The sequence below is a fragment of the Chrysochloris asiatica genome, unplaced genomic scaffold, assembly GCF_000296735.1.
Source record: "Chrysochloris asiatica unplaced genomic scaffold, ChrAsi1.0 scaffold00008, whole genome shotgun sequence".
Classification (NCBI taxonomy): Eukaryota; Metazoa; Chordata; class Mammalia; order Afrosoricida; family Chrysochloridae; genus Chrysochloris; species Chrysochloris asiatica.
This window is the reverse complement of record NW_006408526.1, coordinates 21,865,729-21,886,703: the sequence shown is the minus strand read 5'-3', so window position 1 is coordinate 21,886,703 and position 20,975 is coordinate 21,865,729. Positions and strand designations below refer to the sequence as shown.

Sequence of the window (20,975 nt, the reverse complement as noted above, 5' to 3'; positions counted from 1 at the left end):
ATACTCCTCCAACACCATAACTCAAAAGCATCAATTCTCCTACAATCTTCCTTATTCACTGTGCAGCTTTCGCATGCATATGAGGTTGAAAATACCATGGCTTGGGTCAGGTGCACCTTAGTCCTCAAGCTGACATCTTTGCTCTTCAAAACGTTAAAAAGTTCTTTTGCAGTAGATTTGCCTAATGCAATTAGGAAAGGTGTGTGACACGATTGTATTCTTTCATCATACTTCTTCAACCTGTATGCTGAGCAAATAATCCAAGAAGCTGTGTTATATGAAGAAAAACGTGGCATCAGGATTAGAGGAAGGCTCATTAACAACCTGCAATATGCAGATGATATAATCTTGCTTGCTCAAAGTGAAGAGGACTTAAAATATTTACTGATGAAGATCAGTAAATATTTTAAGTCCTTCGGTATGGATTGCATCTCAATGTAAAGAAAACAAAATCCTCACCACTGGACCAATAAACAACATTCTTATCTGTGGAGAAAAGATTGAAGTTGTCAAGGACTTCATTCTTCTTGGATGAACTATCAATACTCATGGAAGCAGCAGTCAAGAAATCAAGTGTATATATATATATATATATCTTACTGGCACAGCGGTTAAGAGCTCAGCTGCTAAGCGAAAAATTAACTACTTGAACCTACCAACCACTCCATGCAAGATGTGGCTGTGTATGTTCATAAAGATTACAGCCTTAGAAATCCTTCTGTCCTTTAGGGTTGCTACGAGTCAGAATCGACTTGATAGCTAGAGATTTGTCTCTTGATTTTATAAAATCTATATAGCTATTAGCGTAGTGGTTACGAATCGGGCTGCGAACTGCAAGGTCAGCAGTTCGAAACTACCAGCTGCTCCGTGGGAGAAAGATGAGGCTTTCTGCTCCCATAAAGATTTACAGCCTCGGAAACCCTGTTCAGGGTCAATATGGGTCAGAACCGACTCGACGGCACTTAACAACAACATATAGCTACCTAGTTATATGACTCGTCCTAAAGGTTAGTTAGAACTGCAATGTCAGAGGTTCAAGCTCACCAGCTGCTCCTTGGATACCCTATACAGGGTTGCTCTGAGTCAGAACCGACTTGACAGCATTTAACAACCACCACTCAATAGTAAATGCTCATACAAGAAACAGCTAGTCATAGTTGCTGGTTCTGTAGGATAAAGCAGTGGACTACAAGGTCGGTTTGAACCATAAGGTTGGCAGTTCAAATTCACTAGCCGCTCCTTGGAAACCCTATGTAGGGTTGCTATGAGTCAGAACTGACTCAACAGCACTTAACAAGTTATAGTTGTTATCAAGTTGATTCCAATTCTTAGTGGCCTCATATGAGTCAGAGTAACAACATGCCTTATGGGTCTTCTTTTTAAGACAATATTTTATTGTGTTTTCAGTGCTGAGTCCCCACAGGATTTTCAATAAATAATTTTTGGGAAGTACATCACCAGGTCTTTCTTCCGAGGTGCCTATGGTAGATCTGAAATTCTAACTTTTCAGTTAGTCACTATATGTGGTAACTGTTTGCACCACTCAGGGACTCAACAACAAAGTATATTACATAACTATGACTCTTATTCAGAAAGCAGCTAGTCAAAGAGAATTTAAGTTACTAAATTACACTGGGTTTTGCAGTCTCAACACTGATGGAAGGCAGGCAAGAACAGAGTTGTAGATTTGAAAGAAATATTTTTATTTTTAGATCCTTCTAGTATAGAAGTAAGGAGCTCTGGTAGTGTAGTGGTTACGAGTCAGGATGCTAACCTTGAGGTCAGCTAGTTCGAAACTACCAGCAGTTCCATGGGAGAAAGATGAGGCTTTCTGCTTCCGTAAAGATTTACAGTCTCAGAAACCCTAAAATCTCTGTTACAACAATAAAAAGGGTACAGATTTTCTGTGTATTTTATTCATAGAGTGAGACTGTGTTATAGCAAGCTACATTCTTAGTTGTGCTTACAATATGCTCCATCCTACATTCTATTCTGAAGAAATAAAACTTCTCGTTCTTTCTTAGAACCCTGGATCCTGAAATTGGCCAGTATTAGGATCCCATACACACTCAAGGTGATGTGTGATTTGAGGTTTTGAATAGCTATTCATATAAGTTGACTTTTCGGTGCATTTGTATCGAGGAGGATCCAATTCAGGCTGATGTCCTGGGAACCAGTGAGGCTCTTGCTTAAATCCTGATGGAAGAGAAAAGAGAAGAAAAAACAAGTGGAATCAGTCAACAACAAGGATTTATAGTAACAGATATCACTATGTTTCTGAGGCAATAAATAATGGAGACTGCCAAAATTGGAAAAAAAAAAAAAATTACATTCAATTTTTCATTTTTTCAGAATACTTTTAATTAAGTTGCTTCTACCGACTCCATGGTACTTAACAACAACAACAACAACATTCTAGGCACTGAGTTAGGTCCTGAGAATATAAAAATTAAAAAGAATAGTCGACCTACTATGGGTTGAAAGTGGCCTTTTGTCGTTAAAGCTTGTATCATATGTTGTTTCAAAATAGTGTCCAAACTGAAAAGAAAAATTAATAGGTTAAGCATCTGCTAAATCAGAATATTAAGCATAGAATGGCATGAATTCTAACAGGCTGTGTCATATTTTAAATAGATGGGATGTCTATGTGTCATAAATCTATATGTTTTATATGTTTGTTTGTTTAGGAGAGATTTGAGAGCAGGGCTCAGATAAATGAAGGTCTTTGATAGGCAAAGACCAGGAAAGAAATTAGCCTGAGTCAGAAGTCATGATATATATTTCTATAGATAAATAGATACAGTCCAAATAGAAACAGGAGAAAGCATTACTACCCATCCTTTCAATACCTTCAGTTAATTAAATATTCAACTTGATAGTAAAGTGGGGTAGGCATTCCAACTAAGGAATGTCCCTTCCTCTCCCCTAACCACTCTAGTGGGACTGCAGTATTGAAAGTTATCAAATTCTTGTCTCTAAAGTGGCAGGCAGCATTTCTTTTGCTAGGAGATGGAAGGAGAGAGAAAGAGAAAGAGTTAGATTACCTGGGAAGGTAAGGGTTTGGGCTGCATAATATTCTTTAGGTCATATCTTTCCTGGTTCCAGTTGCCCATCAGAGTACGATTTGAATAGGAATTCTCATTAGTGGTACATCTCCACCCATACTGGAAAAACTTAGACATGTCATTCCAATCTGTCCACACTTCAGCATGGCCATCTGCATTAATGAGGCTGCCACAGTGTGGGTTTGCAAGAAAACAGATGAGGGATTCTCTCTGGGAAAAGGCAAGAATAGAAAGCTTGTTAAACAAACAAGAGAATAGAAAAGGCAGCATCCCTTTCCTACTCTGTTATAACTGGCCAGGAAAATCACAAACACACTTTACACTAAGGATCAAGGTTTTCTTTGAAAGTTAATGGTTGCGTTCCTTGTTTGTTTTTTTGTCTCCAAATCATGAACACATTAACTAATTCTCTCAATCAGCAGAAGAAAGCTATATTGGTGAAAACAGTCACATCAGAAAGACACACAAAAGCCATTTTTGTACCTCCAGTACTGTATGGAAAATGAGTTATATGTTTAGGTAATTTTGAGCTATAACAATCCATGGACTAGGGATATTGCTATAATCAAGAGAAAAAGGAAAAGTGAAAGTTGAATAACTAGATAACACAGTAAAAATCAACAAATGATGTTTCCTTCTTTCTAATGCTGCTCAAATGCCATTTCTTCTATGCTACCTATATTACCTCTGGCTAATACCTCTTGACTTTGTTCTTGAACAGAAATTTACCTTCCTATAATTTACAATATTTAGGACCTTCTGCTAAATTCTTCAAGTACATGTATTATTCTACTGAACTGTATGTTCCCTGAGGGCAGGATCTGTCTTACTCACTATTGAAACCTCTCCCTCTGCCTGCTCTTCAACTAACACTGCTTTGCCCATACTAGATGTCTGAAGCTCAGGTTTTTTTTTTTAATAAGGAATCTAAAGCCTAGTACTCTGCTTTGTTTTTGTTTTGGGGGGTGGGGGGTGGGCAAAAAACAAGCTTGGTTCTCTGGCTTATGGAAAAAGACAGTACCTTCCCTGAAGAATAATAAGATGTTGAGTGGCTTGTACTGATTGAAGACTTCTTAGGAGAGTGACAGAAATCCTTATTTAGCTGTTCCGTGGTCATTATGAGATGTCACCAAACTTGGTTTTTCGTTATTCATGCAAAAAATTAATATAGATCACCCAGAATCCCTGTGGCCATGATTTGGAAGCCACAACACATGTCTCTTTCTATAGTCAGGATCAAAGCCAATACTGTAGCTTTAAAGGATGGTATCCTCTGTATCTGTCCTGTTATCATCTGCCTTTGTGAAGACAGATGTGTTGATGTCATCAAACAGCATGATGACTAAAGAGGAGCTGTCCCACAAAGTGTAACAGGCCTAGTAGACTGCAGATCTAGGTCACACTGTCTGGGGCTTTAAGGACAGACATCACCATCCATCCAGTTAGCTAAAGAAGAAACCTGGGTCCTATCTTTGACTCTGACTTCTCTCTCAGCCTCCTTTATCACCCAATCAGTATAGGCTTGGTGATTTTTAAATCAATTCACTATGCTCCATACCCACTACTAAATTTCTTACTCAGTTCACTATTGGTCCATGACAGATTAGCTTATCAGTTTCATATCTCATCTCTTTACTATCAGCCTTGTTCTGCTTCAGTTCTTTCCTCACAGAAAAACTGAACTTTTGAAAATGAAACCTGTCATTTTTCAGTGGCTGTTCACTGTTCTTAAAATAAGGTCTGGGTTCCTATTAGAGTTTATCAGAGTATGCATGAACTCACCACTGCTCAACTCTTCAGTCTCGTCAGTTTCCCACTTTAGCCAAACTAAATTTTTCTGTCGGTTGACCATGCTTTTACACATTGCTCATCCTGCTTCTTTATTCCTTTTGATCCAGGTAAGGGGCATTTCTCCCCCTTAGCTTTCAACTCAGGTTCACTTTCTCCAGGTAATCTTTGCACTTCATTACAAAAGTTGGTAAAGTTCCCTTTCCATTTGCTCCCATAGCACTCTGAATTATGCCACTAATAAATCTCATTCCACTATATCAGAATTATTTCGTTTGCAACGTGCATTCTCTTGTTGTTGTGGTAAGTGCTGTGGAGTCTGTTCTACTCAGCGACCCTGTAAAGGGTTTCTGAGGAGCGGCTGTGAGTGAGTTGGAACCAGAGATCTTGCAGTTAGCAGTGCAGTGCTGATCTTACAGCACTACACCATTTTCTTCTTGTTGGTAAGTGCCATCGAGTCGGTTCCGACTCATAGCGACCCTGAATAGGGTTTCCATGGAATGGCTGGGGAGTTTGACCCGCCAACTTTGCAGTTCAAACCGACCTTGCGGTCCAGTGCTTATCCTATAGCACCAATTCTCTAGTGGAGTGAAAATACAGGCTGAATCTTGTTCATCCAAGATTCTCACAGTGGCCTAGCACACAAAAGCTCAGTATTTCTTGAATATAACGTAGACGACAGAAGCGCATAAAGAAATTGCAGGCAGCAGACATAGTAAGAGAGGGGCATTGCGGAAGAGATTAAAGCAGTCACAAAAGCCTCTGCGACAGGAAACAAGCAGGGCACCGACCAACCTCTTCTTCGTCCCAGCCCCGCACAGCTCACCTCTCCCTCGGCCTGATGCTACGCGCTAGTGATTGCTTGTGACCTCAAGCGCGTGGGAAGTTGTTCGGGGCCATCCGTTAGCTAAGAGGTTGGGGAATTGAGAGGGCGGCTGTCTCTCTTTTGTAGTACCCGTCCCTCTTTTGCTCTCATGGTTACTGTTACTCCTGGGAATCGCTGCACCAGTTGGAGTAAATAAGGTGCTTTGAGTACATCATCAAACAGTGACGAACGAAGAGGCGGAGAGCAGAGGCCCGCGAAGGAAGTGACGTCAGAAACAAGCGCTACCAAAATCGCGAGCGGGAAGCAGGTTGAAGTCATGGCCCCTCGGCGCCTCCTGTTGGTTGGAGAGGGGAATTTCTCCTTCGCTGCCGCTCTGAGCGAGACTCTGGATCCCAACGCTACTAGTATTATTGCCACCTGCCTCCAACGCCAGGCTGACCTGGCCAGGGATCCGCTGGCTGAGGAAAATCTGCGGCGCCTGCGCGAGCGAGGTAGTGAGATCCGCCCCTTTGCGAAGCCCCACCTAGCTACGGATCGCTTTCCAAACTTGGAAAGGGGGACGTGAAAATGCGAGGAGTGTGGGGACTGCTCTTGGTCATTCTGTAGATATTTATAGAAAGCCTGCTTGCTTTGCGCCTAGACCTGGACTGTTTTGCGCAGTTCAGATTAGGGAGGGTTTTTCTCTGGTTCCAGGTCTGATGACAACCTTTTGTTTGTATTTCGCGCCTCCAATTCCTTGCCAGGTACAGAGGTACGTTTTGGTGTGGATTGCACCCAGCTGGCAGATGCCTTTGAACTGCACGACAGGGAGTTTGATCGAATTTATTTCAACTTCCCTCACTGTGGTCGCAAAGCAGGAGTGGCTAAGAACAGGGAACTACTTGCTAAGTTTTTCCAAAGGTGAGGAATGGGAGAGTCCTCGCAAGTATATAAAATGCATGTAACCTTGTTATTGGAGTCCTGGTGTGGCGCTGCAGGATAATGCGCTGGGACGTAAGGCTAATTTGAACCTCAAGGCCGGCAGTTCAAACCCACGAGCCACTCCTCCGAAAACCCTATACAGGGTCGTAATGAGTCGGAACCGACTTGACGGCACGTAACAACAACTACAACAACCATGCTACTGCATTCAAACATTTTAATTGGAGAAATAAGACAGGCATGGTTAAGTTGTTATAATAGGTTTACTGTTGTTAAGTGGTGTATAGTAAATTCCGACTCAATGAGACCCTGTAAAGAGGTTTCCAAGGCTGTAAATCTTTGCAGGAGAAGAAAGCCTCATCCTTCTCTCGCAGAGCAGTTGGTGAACGGTTTCGTAAACCTTGTAGTTTGCAATCCAGTTTGTATCCAGTGGAGCCGCACACCTATAATAGGTTTAGAGAGAATATAAAGCCTGAAAGGAACCCACAACTTGGAAAGGCAGACATAAAATCCTAAATGCTAAAGAAAAGCGTCCACCACTCCTTTGTCTACTGCAGTGACTTGCATGTTGCTGTGATGCTGGATGCTATGCCACTGGTATTTAAAATACCGGCAGGGTTGCCCATGGTGGACAGGTTTCCGCTGAGCTTCCAGGCTACGATGGTGAAGAAGGAGAGACAGACTACTGAATATTAGCCACAGAAAACCATATGAATAGCCGTGGAACACTGTCAGATGTTGTTGTTGTTGTTAAGTGCCGTTGAGTCGGTTCGTCAGATAGTACCAGAATATTGAAATATTATGAAATGCACCAAAATATTGTCAGATATAGTGCTGGAAGATAAGCTTCTTAGGTTGGAAGGCACTCAAAGTAGAGTTGACAGTGATGTCGCGAATGAAGTAAAGCTTTCAGGACCTTCATTTGCTGATGGGGCAAAACTCAAAGTGAGGAGAAACAGCTGTAAACATTCATTAATAATCGGAACATGGAATGTACGAAGTATGAGACTAGGAAAATTGAAAGATGTAAAAAATGAAATGAAACACATAAAGATAGATATTCGAGGCATTCGTGAGCTGAGACGGACTGGTATTGGCCATTTTGAATCTGACCATCTTATGTTTTACTATGCTGGGAATGACAGATTGAGGTGGAATGACATCACATTCACCATCAAAAAGAACATTTCAAGATCTGTCTTGAGGTGCAGTGCTGTCTGTGATAGTATAATATCCGTAGTTCAAGACTACCAGCTGTTCTCTGGAGAAAGATGAGGTTTTCTGCTCCTGTAAATATTTACAGCCTCAGATGGATGTTGGCTGAAAGCAGAGAATACCAAATATATGTCTATCTGTGCTTTATTGACTATGCAAAGACTTGACTTTGTAAATTATGAGAACCTATGGATATCATTGCTAAGAATGGGTCTTCCAGAACACTTAATTGTGCTCATGAGGAACCTGTACATAGACCAAGAGGCAGTCATTCAAACAGAATAAAGGTTGCAATGAAATGAAATACAATAGAATGAATGTAATGTTCTCCCATGCAAACTATCACATAATTCACAATAAAAGCTTAGGAACAAAAAAACAGAATAAGGGGACATGGAATGGTTTAAAACCAGGAAAGGTGTGCGTCATAGTTGTGTTCTTTCACCATACTTAATCAATCTGTCAGTAAATCAAAGGATGTATTATACTAGGCAAATCTGCTGCACAGGACCTCTTTAAAGAGGTCTTTCAAGAATAGAGATGTCAGTTTGAGGACTAAGGTGCACCTGACCCAAGCCATGTTTTTTTCAATAGCTATAGGAACACTATAGAATTGATGCATCTGATTTATGGTGTTAAAGAAAAATATTAAAGGTACCATGGACTGCCAGAAGAACAAACAAATCTGTGCTGGAAGAAATATAGCCAGAATGTCCCTTAGAAGCCAGGATGGTGAGACTTGGTCTATTGTAGTTCACACATATAAGAAAGTACATGCTGCTGGAGAAGGACATCATTTTTGGTAAAATGGAGGGTCAGCAAAAAAGAGGAAGACTCCCAGTGAGATGGATTGGCACAGTGGCAGCAGCAGTGGGCTCAAGAGTAGCAACGATAGTGAGGATGGTGCAGGACTGGGCAGTGTTTCGTTCTATTGTACATAGGGTGACTATGAGTTGGAACCAACTTGCTGAAACTTCACAACTACAGCAAAGAAAAGCTGACATCTTGTTCTCTTGAGCATATAAAAGGCTGATCACTTATTCCTGATAATGGACGATAATGAAAACCAGTTATAATGGTGTAATGGGTTTACAGCTAAACTGAGTGCTAATCTCAGCCCCCTAATTTACTACTTATATGATTTTAGGCAAATTTTCTTAATGCTTCCATGCTTCTGTTTCCTCATCTGTAAAATGGGGATGTTACAAGGAAGGACCAGTTCCATGCTTGGTAAAATAGAGGGTCAATGAAAAGAGGAAGACGCTCAGTTAGATGGATTGGCAGCAGCTGCAGCAATGAACTGAAACACTGCAACAATTGTGAAGATGGTGCAGAATTGGGTAGTGTTTTGTTCTGTAGTACATAAGGTCATTCTGAGTTGAAACTAACTTGATAGCACCAAAGAGCTACAACCTTGTAAAATCACTGTAGGCTAAAAACATTATTATACAAAAATATATGATACTATTGGAAATCTATGTGGCTTATAGTTATCAATAAACTTTTCACAGAGACAGTATCTGAAATATAAAATTTTAATAGGAGGGGAATGAAAAGAGCTTTCTGAATGGCAAGGAACTGTGTAAGCTGTGAACCTGTGTAGGAATTTTATAGCTACTGACCTTTCTATGACATGTTGTTGTTGTTGTTGTTGTTATGTGCCATGGAGTCGGTTCCGAACCATAGTGACCCTGTACAGGGCTTCTGAGGCTGTAAATCTTTACGGGAGCAGAAAGCCTCATCTTTCTCCCACGGAACAGCTTATAGTTTCGAACTGCTGACTTTGTGGTTCGCAGCCCGATTTGTAACCACTACGCTACCAGAGCTCCTTTCTATGAGGGCCAATACAGATTCAAAGCTGAACAACCCCCTAGGTCAACCACTACTGTTGTTTAGTGGATTGAGCATTGAGTTTACATTTCTACTTACTTCCAACCACGTTCCTTGTGGAACATTTGTGACACTGTAGGTTAAGTTGGACTGCTAAACACAAGGTCAGCAGTTTGAGCCCACCAGCCACTCCATGGAGAAAAGATAAGACTTTCTACTCCTTTAAAGATTTACAGCCTCAGAAACTCTATACAGTATCACTATGAGTTATATTCAACCCAACAGCACTTAATAACAACAACAAACTTTCTTTGCATGTTGGGACGAATTGTTGTTATTGTTGTTAAGTGTCGTTGAGTCAGTTCCGACCCATAGTGACCCTGAATAGGGTTTTCAAGGAGTGGCTGTTGAGATCCACTGTTGTAAATATGTATAATTGGGTTTTAATTACTTAAAGTCCTGTCTTTGTCGCCAAACCATGTATATGTTGCTAACTGTTATGTAATTTTGATCTGCTTTTAATAAATAGCTATTGTTTTCTCCTCTTACCCAACCCCACTAGTTGTGCAGATGTTCTTGCAGAGGCAGGAGAAGTGCATGTGGCCTTGTGCAGAGGACAAGGTGGGACTCCTGCTGACAAGCCCATGAGAGAATGGCACAACAGTTGGCAAGTGGTTGCCATGGCAGCTCTGGGAGGGTTCATTTTAAGTGATGTACATCCCTTCATCTGTAAGGCGGTGCCAGGGTACAGGTGCACTGGATATAGGTAAGTAATAGCTTAGGTCCAAGTCCTCCTCTTTCATCTCTATCACTAATGATAAAAAAAAAAAAAAAAACTTATCTGCTGTGAAACGTTTTCTCCTGCCAATTTCATGATTCATTCACTCTACATACTTGCTTTCTTCAATAATGACTGGTTTTATACTTAGTTTTTTTTTTTCACAAGGAGTCAAGATAAGACTTTTCATGTTGAAGGTGCTCTGAACCATATCTTCACCAGGAGCTTGCCCTTCGAATGTTCTCAACCCAGAATCTTCAGAATCAGACTAGGTGATCAGTGGTTTTCCTTTTCAGAACCTGCCACACTTGCAGGAAAGTTGAACAGGTAACTTATTATTTTACTGGAAATAGCATTCACATCAATCTGTATCTGATTGGGTTAATAGCAATTGTATAGTGAAGAGATGCTATATAAATTTTTGCTGTTGGTGCTGTGAATCCTACTAGTCAGTCTGACCTTCTCAAACTTCTCTAGAATTTAAAGCAGCCATATTTTTTGGTATAGTTTAGGAATGGTGGCTGTCAGAATTTTCAAACATATGTTATTTCTGTTAATGGTAGATGGTTTCTTTGTTTCCTTCTAGAATCACCCTAAGGATAATTCCATTCTGTAAAACAGCTATTTGTGTTTTTAATCTTATCTGCAGAAAAGCAAACTGTCAATTTCCTGATTCATTCTTTAGACATACTTGCTTTCTTCAATAATGACAGATTTTATACTTGGTGGCTAGCTATGTCATAAGTATTTGTTATTTTAAGTTGTAAAAGTTATTTGTTTGTGTGTGTGTATTTAAGCAGAGGTTTCCTGGAAGCACCTTCATGTCATCCTGTCAGAACCATAAATGAGAAACTCATTGATGAATTGGGCAAAGCTTTTCCTCTGAAAAGGCTTAAGTGTCCCTCCCCTGTGTGGCCACAAGGAGGCACCAGTGTTCTTACTTCCTGGAATTGTGACTTTCCATCAGCTGCCATTTGGATTAGTCTCTTTGAGGACAACTCAGATTCTGAGTCCCCGACTGATGGGACAATACAAGATATAGAAGAGCTTCAAATGTCACTCTCAGAACGTAGCCTTCCCCGTAATCCTGAAAGAGGTGATAAGGAAGAGGCTCATGAAGAAATCTATGGCCAGGTCAAAGCCTGCCTTAGATCTTCTCTACTAGTTCACGTTCAGGCCATCATCCAAGCACCAGACTTGGTCCCAGGTTCTCTGTATATCCTCAGTGGACCCGTCTTTAGGAAGAACCTCATTTCGGCTTTCACAATGCCAGCATTTCATGAAACTTTATTAATCCTTGGTTTTAATCAAAATCTGAAGGATGGCTATCTTCAGTCGCTACTGAGTCACCTTAAGTGTATTCTAGACCACCTGCTGACTCAGGCATTGCTGGAAAGTTCTAAGTTGAGCAGGTCAGTGAAATTTGTCTTTCAACCAAATGGGAAAGATTATATGATTACTGTGAAGTCTCATAACTTTGACCCACATAGTACCGAGGATCTGATTCTTGGCTCTGTCACCACTTCTGCTACCAACATTATACACAAAGACCAGTGTTTTGTGGTTGTGTCTATGAACTTGGACCTATTAGTCATGCTTATCTGGGGTATCTCTGACTGGAGAATGTTGTGGACATTTGATAACCGTTTCCTGAAGAATTTTGTTCCTGGAAAAATAGAACCCTTCAAAAGCTATTCTCTGTACCCTCCATGCTATGCACATGATATCAGTTTTTGGTTAGATGAGAAAAAAGGATTTAATGAACTAGAGTTTCATACTGTGGCCCGAGAAGTATCCCAGAACACTGTCATATCCATACAGTTTCTTAGTCGTTTTCAGCATCCCAAGACTGAACAAGTCAGCCTCTGCTACAGATTGATCTACCAGACCTGTGACAAGACGCTTACCCGACAGCAAGTAGCGTCAATGCAGTCCCAGTTTAGGGAAGAAATTCAACGACGACTACACGTGACACCTCGGTAGTTCAGTATATTTGTTTCTACAGTGTGATGGTTTATGGATGTGGTTGTGGATGAAAAAAACCAATTTGCATCTAATAGTCCTCTCTGGACTTTTTTTTTTAAATAAGTTTTTTTTAAAAATGGAACAATTGTGTTTTAAGTGAAAGCTGACACAGTTAATTAGTTTCCAATTCAGAAATTTATGCACAGATTGTTCTGTAACATTGATTGTTATTCCTACAATGTTTCAGCATTCTCCCCATTTCCACCTTGTTTCCAGCCATCCTTCTGGTGAAAGACATAACAGTGTTGCCGTAAAGCTGTACAGCCTTGGAAACCCTATGAGGCAGTTCTACTCTGGCCTGTAGGGTTACTATTCGTTGTAATTGATTCGATGGCAATGGATTTGATTTGCTTTAACTATCTAGTAAGTGATTCTCCCTCCCTTCCTCTCATATCCTCGGTAACCATCAAAGCATAGTGCTTTCTGTGTGTAAATCTGTTCTTGACTTTTTATAAAAGTGGTATGCAATTTGTCCTTTTGTGATTGACATTTGTCAATCAGCATAATATCCTCCCAATTCATATATGTTATAAGGCCACCATTCATGGACTCATCATTGTTCTTTATTGTTGTTTACCATTCCATTGTTATATATGTACCACATTTTGTTTCTCTATTCATGCACTGATGGACATGTATGTTGTTTCCATTGTTTTGCTATTTTGAATAATTCTGCAATGAATGTGGGTGTGCATATGTCTATTTGTGTCTTATTTCTTTTGAATATACAAGTGTAAGTCAAAAAGTATCTCTACTAGGGTTCCAGTAGAGATCCATGCACAGGTTTATTCCAAATAAAATGTGCTTAAACATGTCTCTGCAATCAGTGGGTAGCTGCAGACAAATTGTCTTAGTATCACACTTGTCTCAGTCTTGTTAGGGTATCTTCCAATAAAAAGTCCAATCAAAACAGTGGTTTACAAGGGGATTTGCTGGGCCAGTTAAATTCAGGCAGGGAGATCCAGCTCAGAAAGTTATAGCTACAGTTTTTTGGGATTCCGAAAGGATAATCTTTTCCATCATGGAAAATGGGGACTTATTCTGAAGAAGTTTTAAGAAAATTGAAAAGTGCATTGGTGAGAAAAAGGCCCGGAAAGTTGTGATGAGGAATGTTTTCCCCATCACAACAATGTACCTGCTCACTCTTCAAAGGTAGCAAAGGTTGTTCTACGAGAATTTTGTTTGGAAAATTACCCCATCCTCCATACATCCCTGATCTTGGCCTTCATTCTATTTGTTCCCCAAACTCATAGAACATTCAAAAGAACATAATTTGACTCCCTTGTTAGGTGCCCCTTATTGTTTTTAGGTGCCGTCTAGTTGCTTCTGACTCAGTGACCCTATGCAAAATAGAATGAAGCACTGCCCTGTCCAGCACCATCCTCACAATTGCTGCTGCCACTGTGCTAATTCCACTCCTTGAGGGCTTCCTCTGCTTTGTTTATCCTCCACTTTACTAAGCACAATGTCCTTCTCAGGGTCTGGTCCCTCCTGACTCAAGCCATGGTATTCTCAATAGGTTCGTATGCATGTGAAAATTGGACAATGAATAAGGAAGACCATAGGAGAATTGATGCATTTGAGTTATGGTGTTGGAGAAGAATATTAAAAGTACCATGGACTGCCAGAAGAACGAACAAATCTGTGTTGAAAGAATGCTCCTTAGAAGTCAGGATGTCCAGACTTCATCTCTCATACTGCATACATACATCAGGAGGGACTAGTCCTTGGAGAAGAACCCTTCTAAGTGGAGGGTCAGCAAAAAAGAGGAAGACTCCCAACAAGATGGATTGGCAGGATGGCAACAGCAATGGGCTCAAATGGAACAATAATTGTGAAGATGGTGCAGGACCAGATAGTGTTTTGCGTGGGGTCACTATGATTAGAACCAATTGGATAGCACCTAACAACAACACACGTAGACTATAATGCAATGGAGAGCAGATGATATGACATGCATTTCTTTCATCCTGTGTACTTTCTGGTATATGGATGAGTTAGCATTTGAGTGGAGTCTTGAAACAAGTGCAGAGCTCTGACAGGAAAATTATTAGGTGTTGAAGGTGTGTCTTGTAGACAGATGTCCTATGTGAGCAGAGGCAGAAGTGTTTGGGGTACTCTTTGAGGGAGTAGTCTAGTTTGTTGGATTGTAAAGTGTGCATAGCAAAGTTGTGGTGGTGTTAGGTGTTGTCAAATTCGTCCCAACTCATAGCTCCCCTATGTACAGCGGAACAAAATCCTGCCTGCTCCTGAACCATTCTCACAATGGTTACTATATACATTTGAGCCCTTTGTTGCAGCCACTGTATCATTCCATCTCATTGAGTGTCTGACCCTGTAGCAAATATGATATCCTTTTATAAAAACTTGTCCCTTCTGATAACATATCCAAAGTATGTGAGATGCTTCTAAAGAACATTTTGACTCTACTTTTTTTTTTTTTTAACTTTTCATTGTGAATTGAATGAAGGTTTGCAGAACAGATGATCTGTTTTACATCTAACAAATCACATACTTTGTTTCATCTCAATGATTGTAATCCCCTCCATGTGACAACAGTTAGCCATTTCCTCTCTGGGTTCCTATTTTCATTCCACCCTCCTTCACAACCCCTCTGAACCTTGTCCCCAGGTAAATATTGTCCTTTTGATGTTAAATGGTTGATTTTCCATAGTGAGCATATTTCACTAGCATTGTTTTCTTCCCTATATACCTATCTACTGCTTGGTTGAAAATTGGACTGTGAAGGTGATTTCCATCCAAGACCTGAAGGGTGATCAAGGGCCTTAGTCTCAGGTTCCTCCAGCCTCTTTCTGACCAGTCAGCCTGGTCATTTTTATAATTTTAATTTTGCCCCCACATTTTCTCCCACTCTATCTGGGACTTTTTAATGTGATTCTTTTCAGAGCAGTTGGTAGTGAATAGTAGCTGGGCACCATCTGCTTCTTCTCATCTTGGAGTGAAACCTGATATTCATGTGTTCCATTTGTCCATTGGACTAATTGATTCCAAGCATCTTCAAGTCTCATCACTCTTCTTTCTTCTGCACAAGGTGACATCAATAGCTGCACCTTCGATGCATCCTTAGAACAGTTAAGATCCCTATTCACCAAAGTAGGCTGTAAAACATTGTCTTTGTGGACTTTGTTATATCAATTCATCATGGTGTCCCTGATACTATATGGTCTTGAACACTCAGGCCTAGGAACTCACTGCCTTAAGATGCTTGATGATATCTAAGAAGTTTTCCTCATTTTATCTCCTGTATGCCCCACCACAAGGAGCTCTGGTAGTGTAGTGGGTTACTAGTTGGTCTGCTAACCTCAAGGTCAGTAGTCTGAATCCACCGGCCACTCCACATGAGAAAGATGAAGCTTTCTGCTCTTCTAAAAAGGAGCTCTCGTAGCGTAGTGTTTACGAATCAGTTTGCAAACTGCAAGGTCAGCAGTTCGAAACTGCCAACTGTTCCGCAGGAGAAAGATGAGGCTCTCTGCTCCTGTAAAGATTTACAGCCTCAGAAACCCTGTACAGGGTCGCTATGAGTTGGAACCTACTCCACGGCACAGAACAACAACAACAAACATTTATATAGACTTGGGAACCCTATGCAGGGTTACCATGCGTTGGAACTGACTCCATGGCTTATAACCACCACACCACCAATACCACACTTAACCACATTCATAGCTGTGTTTGCAGCAAAGGTAAATACCCATGTACATACAGTCTTAGAAACCCTGCATAGGGTCTCTGTTGTTGTTGTTGAGTGCTGTCGAGTTGATTCTGTCCCATAGCGACCCTGTGTAGGGTTTCCAAGGAGCAGCTGGTGAGCTTGAACCACCAACCTTGTAGTTCAAACGACTTTGCAGTCTGCTACATTAGCCCACAGTGCCGCACCAGGACTCCTATATATAAGTAGAATCAATTCAATGACAATTTGGTTTTATAAGAAAAAAATTTGAGATTTTTTATTAAGGAAGTGACACAAAAGAGTAGTGCTTTGGAAAATTAACAGTATTACACAGAATGAATTTGAGAGAACAAACCCCTGCACAGATGCTGCTGCAGTAGTCCTAGATAGAAGCTGAAAGATGGGCATGAAAAGGAAGGGGTGAATGTATCAGACATGGCTAAACTGGGATGTTTCAATTGATAATTAATGATTGGATGTGGGGAGCGAGCGAGATGATCAATCTCCTAGTCCTGTGTCATCCACACATGCCTGTATGAAAATCCAAGTGAGCCCTGGTTGGAGTATGGCTCCACCCTTTACTTACCAGAGTCCTGGTATGGCACTGTGGACTGCAAGGTCAGTTTAAGCCGCAAGCTCAGCATTTAAAACTCACCAGCCGCTTCTCCGAAACCCTATACAGGGTCACTGAGTCACAACGACTCCACGGCACTTAACAACAATTTATTAACAGGAATACTAGTGTGGCACTGCAGGAAAACACTGGACCACAAGGTCGGTTTGAACTGCAAAATTGGTGGTTAAAGTCTATACAGCATCGCTGTTAAGTACTCCACGGCACTTAACAACAATTTACTAGCTAGGCAACTTAGGGTCTCATTTTCCTTATTGATAAAATAAGGTTGCTGAGAGTATTAAACTGAAAGATGATAAAATATGTAAAATGCCATATAGCAGCAATGACAGCGTCTGTTGTCCGCTTGAATTTGCTACACTTAATTTCTTTAATCTCACTTTTGCGCCTTATTCTATAATCTGCCATTACCCTTTTGTCTTTCTGAAGCAGCTACAGGCTATCACTCACAGCAAAATACAGAATGAGCAAGGTGGTAAAGTGACCTTTAAGGGAACTCCCCTTTGATAGACAGCAGTGTCATGCTTTTTTACGAACTACCTCAACAACCGAATGAGTTTTTGTAGGAGAGTGGAATATTAAAACCAAAGGAACAGAGTTTGAAAGGAGGAATGCCCAGAGTAAGAAGCATGTGAAAGGACTACAGCTATGATGGCAAAAATAACATTTAAGGTCTCATTTATTGTCTACTCGGAATTCACCCCAATTGGCCCCATAACGCAATCATTTAGTCCTTTCTGCGCATGCCAAGGTCTTTTGTCCCTCTGCGGACACCGTTTGCCAGTCAAAGCTCAGTCTTCGTGCTCGTAGATTTCGTAGGGTTCCTAATTCTTCCTTCTTACCTACGCTTACCATGGCGAGCCGAGGGTCCCGACAGCGCCTGAAAGGAAGCGGGGCCAGCGGCGGGCACACGGCCATCTCGACTGGTGCAGACAAGCTGCGGGACCTGCCATGCAGCCGAGAGGCGGGCGCCTCGGAGCACCGGACAGAGTACGAGTGCTGGCGTGGCGGGGGCGTGGCCCGGCGGGCGGCGCGGGCCGGGTTGCCACTGGGAGGGTCTCGGGAGCACAGCCAGGGTTGTCCTTGTCGCTGACTACCGAGAGGCCATGACTTCCTCTTTGCCAGGTCCTTCTTCTCGCCCCGCCTTAGATACTTCCACCTTGGAGAACCTGTTTGCATTGCTCCAGTGACCCAGGTCCAGAGTGGGCTGGTTTCTTGGGTTTGAGTTAGCAGAGCCTTTGTGGGATACGATGGCAAGAGCACACAGAGTGTTTGACTGCTGCCTTCTTTCCAGAAGTCCTGACCCTTTACTCTCTGTTCAGTCTTCCCAAACTCCTGCACTTGCATGCAGCCAGCTCTCCCTGTGCCCGAGGGACTGCAGGTTGGCATTGAAGGAATTGGAGGCTATGCCATGCACATGTTGTTGTTAAGTGCCGTCGAGTTGGTTCCGAGTCATAGCTACCCTGTATAGGGTTTCCGAGGAGTGACTGGTGAATTTCAACTTCTGTATATTTCAACTTGAGAGCAGTGGTGGTTCAGTAGTAGAATTTTACCCCATGCGGGCATACCCAATAGAACTAATGCAACTCTAGTGCAGCCAAATCCCATCTGTCAGTGATAGTTTGCGGGTTGCTGTGATGCTGCTACCCGGGGAGCCCTGGATAAAGCTTGGCCAACCAAAAGGCCTGCAGTCCGAACTGAGCACAAGATGGTCAATCTCCTGTCGTGAAGATGGCAGTTCTACTTTGTCTTGCAAGGCCAGAATTAACTGGAGGGCAGTGGTTTCTTTTTTTGTAGGACTCTTCCCATGGTGTTCCTTGACTTTGAAGAAAGGCCTGATAATCTGTGTCCAAAATTTCACCCAAGGAAAACCCTATGACAAAAACTCTTTGGATCATAACTGTCCTATCCTTGGGGTTTCCATGAGTAGAAGCCCAGACAACATCTTTGAATAAATATAGTTGGATGAATGAAGCCATGGATAGTTATGACCATGCTAAGAGAAAAAGAAAAGAAAATCATAGTGTTTTTTGTTTTGATTGGTTTGCTTTCCAATGAGTGATTTGTTGGCGTGGGATAAATCAATGTCAGGGGTGTAGCAAGCTGAAGTGTATGAATTAATTTACAACTTGAAGAAGGAAGTGGACAGAGTGATTTGGTCTTCTTTCTTTCATTACACTGGCGAAGAATATTAAATATAACAAGGACTACTTGGAGTTCTGGTGTGGTGCTATTGGATAAGCCCTGGACTGCTAACCACAAGGTTGGCGATTCAATCCAACCAGTTGTTCATTGGAAACCCTATACAGGGTTGTTGTGAGTTGGAATTGACTTGATATTACTTAACAGCAACCAGAAAAGCAAACATCTGTGTTGGAAGAAGTACTGGGGGGCTTCAAAAAGTTCATGGAAAAATGAAAATAAAAGATAAGTGGTATTTTTCCACAGATGTTTTGCAGCCCCCTCGTATAGCCAGAATGCTCCTTAAAAGTGAGAATAATGAGGTCTCATGTACTTTACACATGTCATCAGAAGGGATCAGTTACTAAAGAAGGTTTAGTAAATAATTTGTTGTTGTTAAGTGCCTTTGAGTCTTTTCTGACTCATAGCTACTCTGTATTGGGTTTCCAAGGCTGTAAATCTTTGCGGAGCAGAAAGCCTCATCTTTCCCATGGAGCATCTGGTGGACTCCAACTTTGTGATTCATAGACCAGTGCTTATCCTACAGTGCCCCTGTATTACCTAGTGAAGTATAGGGTCAGTGGAAAAGAGAAAAACCCTCAAATGAGATGAATTGACAGGGTGGCTGCAACAGTGGACTCAAACATGAACATGTGAAGATGGTACAGAATTAAACGGTTTTTTTGTTCTGTTGTACATAGTATCACTCACTATGTATGAGTCAGAACTGACTTCACCTAACAAAAACAACTCAGAAAAACTAACATTCACGTTTTTGGGAGAATATACCATTACTTTGATGTTTCTTACCCATCTTGTTCTTTCTGAGTAGTTTTATTCGTGATGAGCAAGTCCGTCCTGACATTTTAATTTAACTTTATTTTTGCTTCTGGAGCAGGCTATCTGGGAACAAAGCAGGACAAGTTTGGGCACCTGAAGGATCTACTGCCTTCAAGTGTCTGCTCTCAGCAAGGTTATGCGCTGCTCTCCTGAGCAACATCTCCGACTGTGATGAAACATTCAATTACTGGGAACCAGTAGGTGATTTATTTAAACTTTTCTTTCCTTTTTCCCTTCATTTGGCTTTTTGGGACCTTGTTACCAATCAAAATACCAGTGGCTGCTAGTAAAATAATTTTATTTTTAACTTTTATATTCTAAAACTAATGATCTGCCTACTACTGAAGACTGTAAGTAGTTTGTTTATATAAATGTGTAATTTGTAGTTACAAAACAAAAAACAAAAAACAACAGAAATTTTTTTTTTTTTTTTAAAATCAGAATAATACTTGGAGACTTGGAGATCATTTTTGAAGTTAATAATTACTATAGAATTGAAAAGTAAAACAGCAGCTTTTTGTTAAACTTCTGTATAAATCCCACTTCATAGTAGCAACCACTTTTTTTCTTTTTTAAACTCTTTTAGCTCTTTCTTCTGATGTTTACCTACATAAATAATACTGCTAAATAACTAGTTAACTAGCGCCTCTAGAACAAAAATACTGCAAATGGATGGCTTTAGTAGACAAATTTATGTCACAGTTTAGGAGGCTGGAAGTCTGAATTTAGAGTTCTGATTCTGGGGAGAAGTCCTTGTCTCCTTTTAGCGTCTGTAGGCTCAGCATTCCTTGGAGGTCCCCATGTGTTTTGACATTGATCTTTCCTTGGATCTAGGAGCTTCATAGTGCAGGGACCCCAGGTCTGAAGGATATACTCCACTCCTGGCTCTTCTTTCTTGGTGGTAGTAGGTCCCTGTTCTCTGCTCACTTTTTTGTCCTTTTATCGCTTGTAGATAAAGAGGTGTTGCAAGCCACACCCCAAGGAAACTTTCTTTCTATTGATTCCTTATAGTACATCTCATCATGGAGGATTACTGCATCTTAATTGTGAATCCACCGAGACTCCTGGCTCTGTCAAGTTGACATAAAATCTTAACTATTACACTTGCTTCCACTGCTACTTCTGGATTTATACATTTTATTTTATTTTATATTTATTTATTTTCTATTAGTACTTTATGT

At 41.1% G+C, this 20,975-nt stretch overlaps 3 protein-coding genes across 3 annotated transcripts in view; 2 read left to right on the top strand and 1 right to left on the bottom strand.

Moving 5' to 3' along the window:
- Positions 1–1,912: 1,912 nt before the first annotated feature.
- LOC102817181 (chromosome unknown open reading frame, human C11orf1) lies at positions 1,913–5,583 on the bottom strand. Its single transcript, XM_006833968.1, has 4 exons — positions 5,543–5,583; positions 3,045–3,279; positions 2,472–2,538; positions 1,913–2,196 (listed from the first exon to the last, which is right to left on the bottom strand). The coding sequence occupies exons 1-4, from the start codon at positions 5,581–5,583 to the stop codon at positions 2,021–2,023; spliced, it is 519 nt and encodes a 172-aa protein (XP_006834031.1). The 3' UTR covers positions 1,913–2,020.
- Positions 5,584–5,995: 412 nt separating this feature from the next.
- On the top strand, positions 5,996–12,406 carry FDXACB1 (ferredoxin-fold anticodon binding domain containing 1). The gene is made up of 5 exons (XM_006833816.1): positions 5,996–6,170; positions 6,423–6,579; positions 10,208–10,411; positions 10,592–10,750; positions 11,224–12,406. Exons 1-5 carry the CDS (start codon positions 5,996–5,998, stop codon positions 12,404–12,406), a joined length of 1,878 nt encoding a protein of 625 aa, XP_006833879.1.
- A 5,220-nt stretch (positions 12,407–17,626) lies between these two features.
- The window catches only part of ALG9 (ALG9, alpha-1,2-mannosyltransferase), a 154,535-nt gene continuing 151,186 nt past the window's right edge, over positions 17,627–20,975 (top strand). Inside the window, exons 1-2 of the mRNA XM_006833967.1 lie at positions 17,627–17,763; positions 19,853–19,991. Of these exons, the coding sequence (XP_006834030.1) occupies positions 17,627–17,763; positions 19,853–19,991 (276 nt within the window). The remainder of the gene's footprint in view (positions 17,764–19,852; positions 19,992–20,975) is intronic.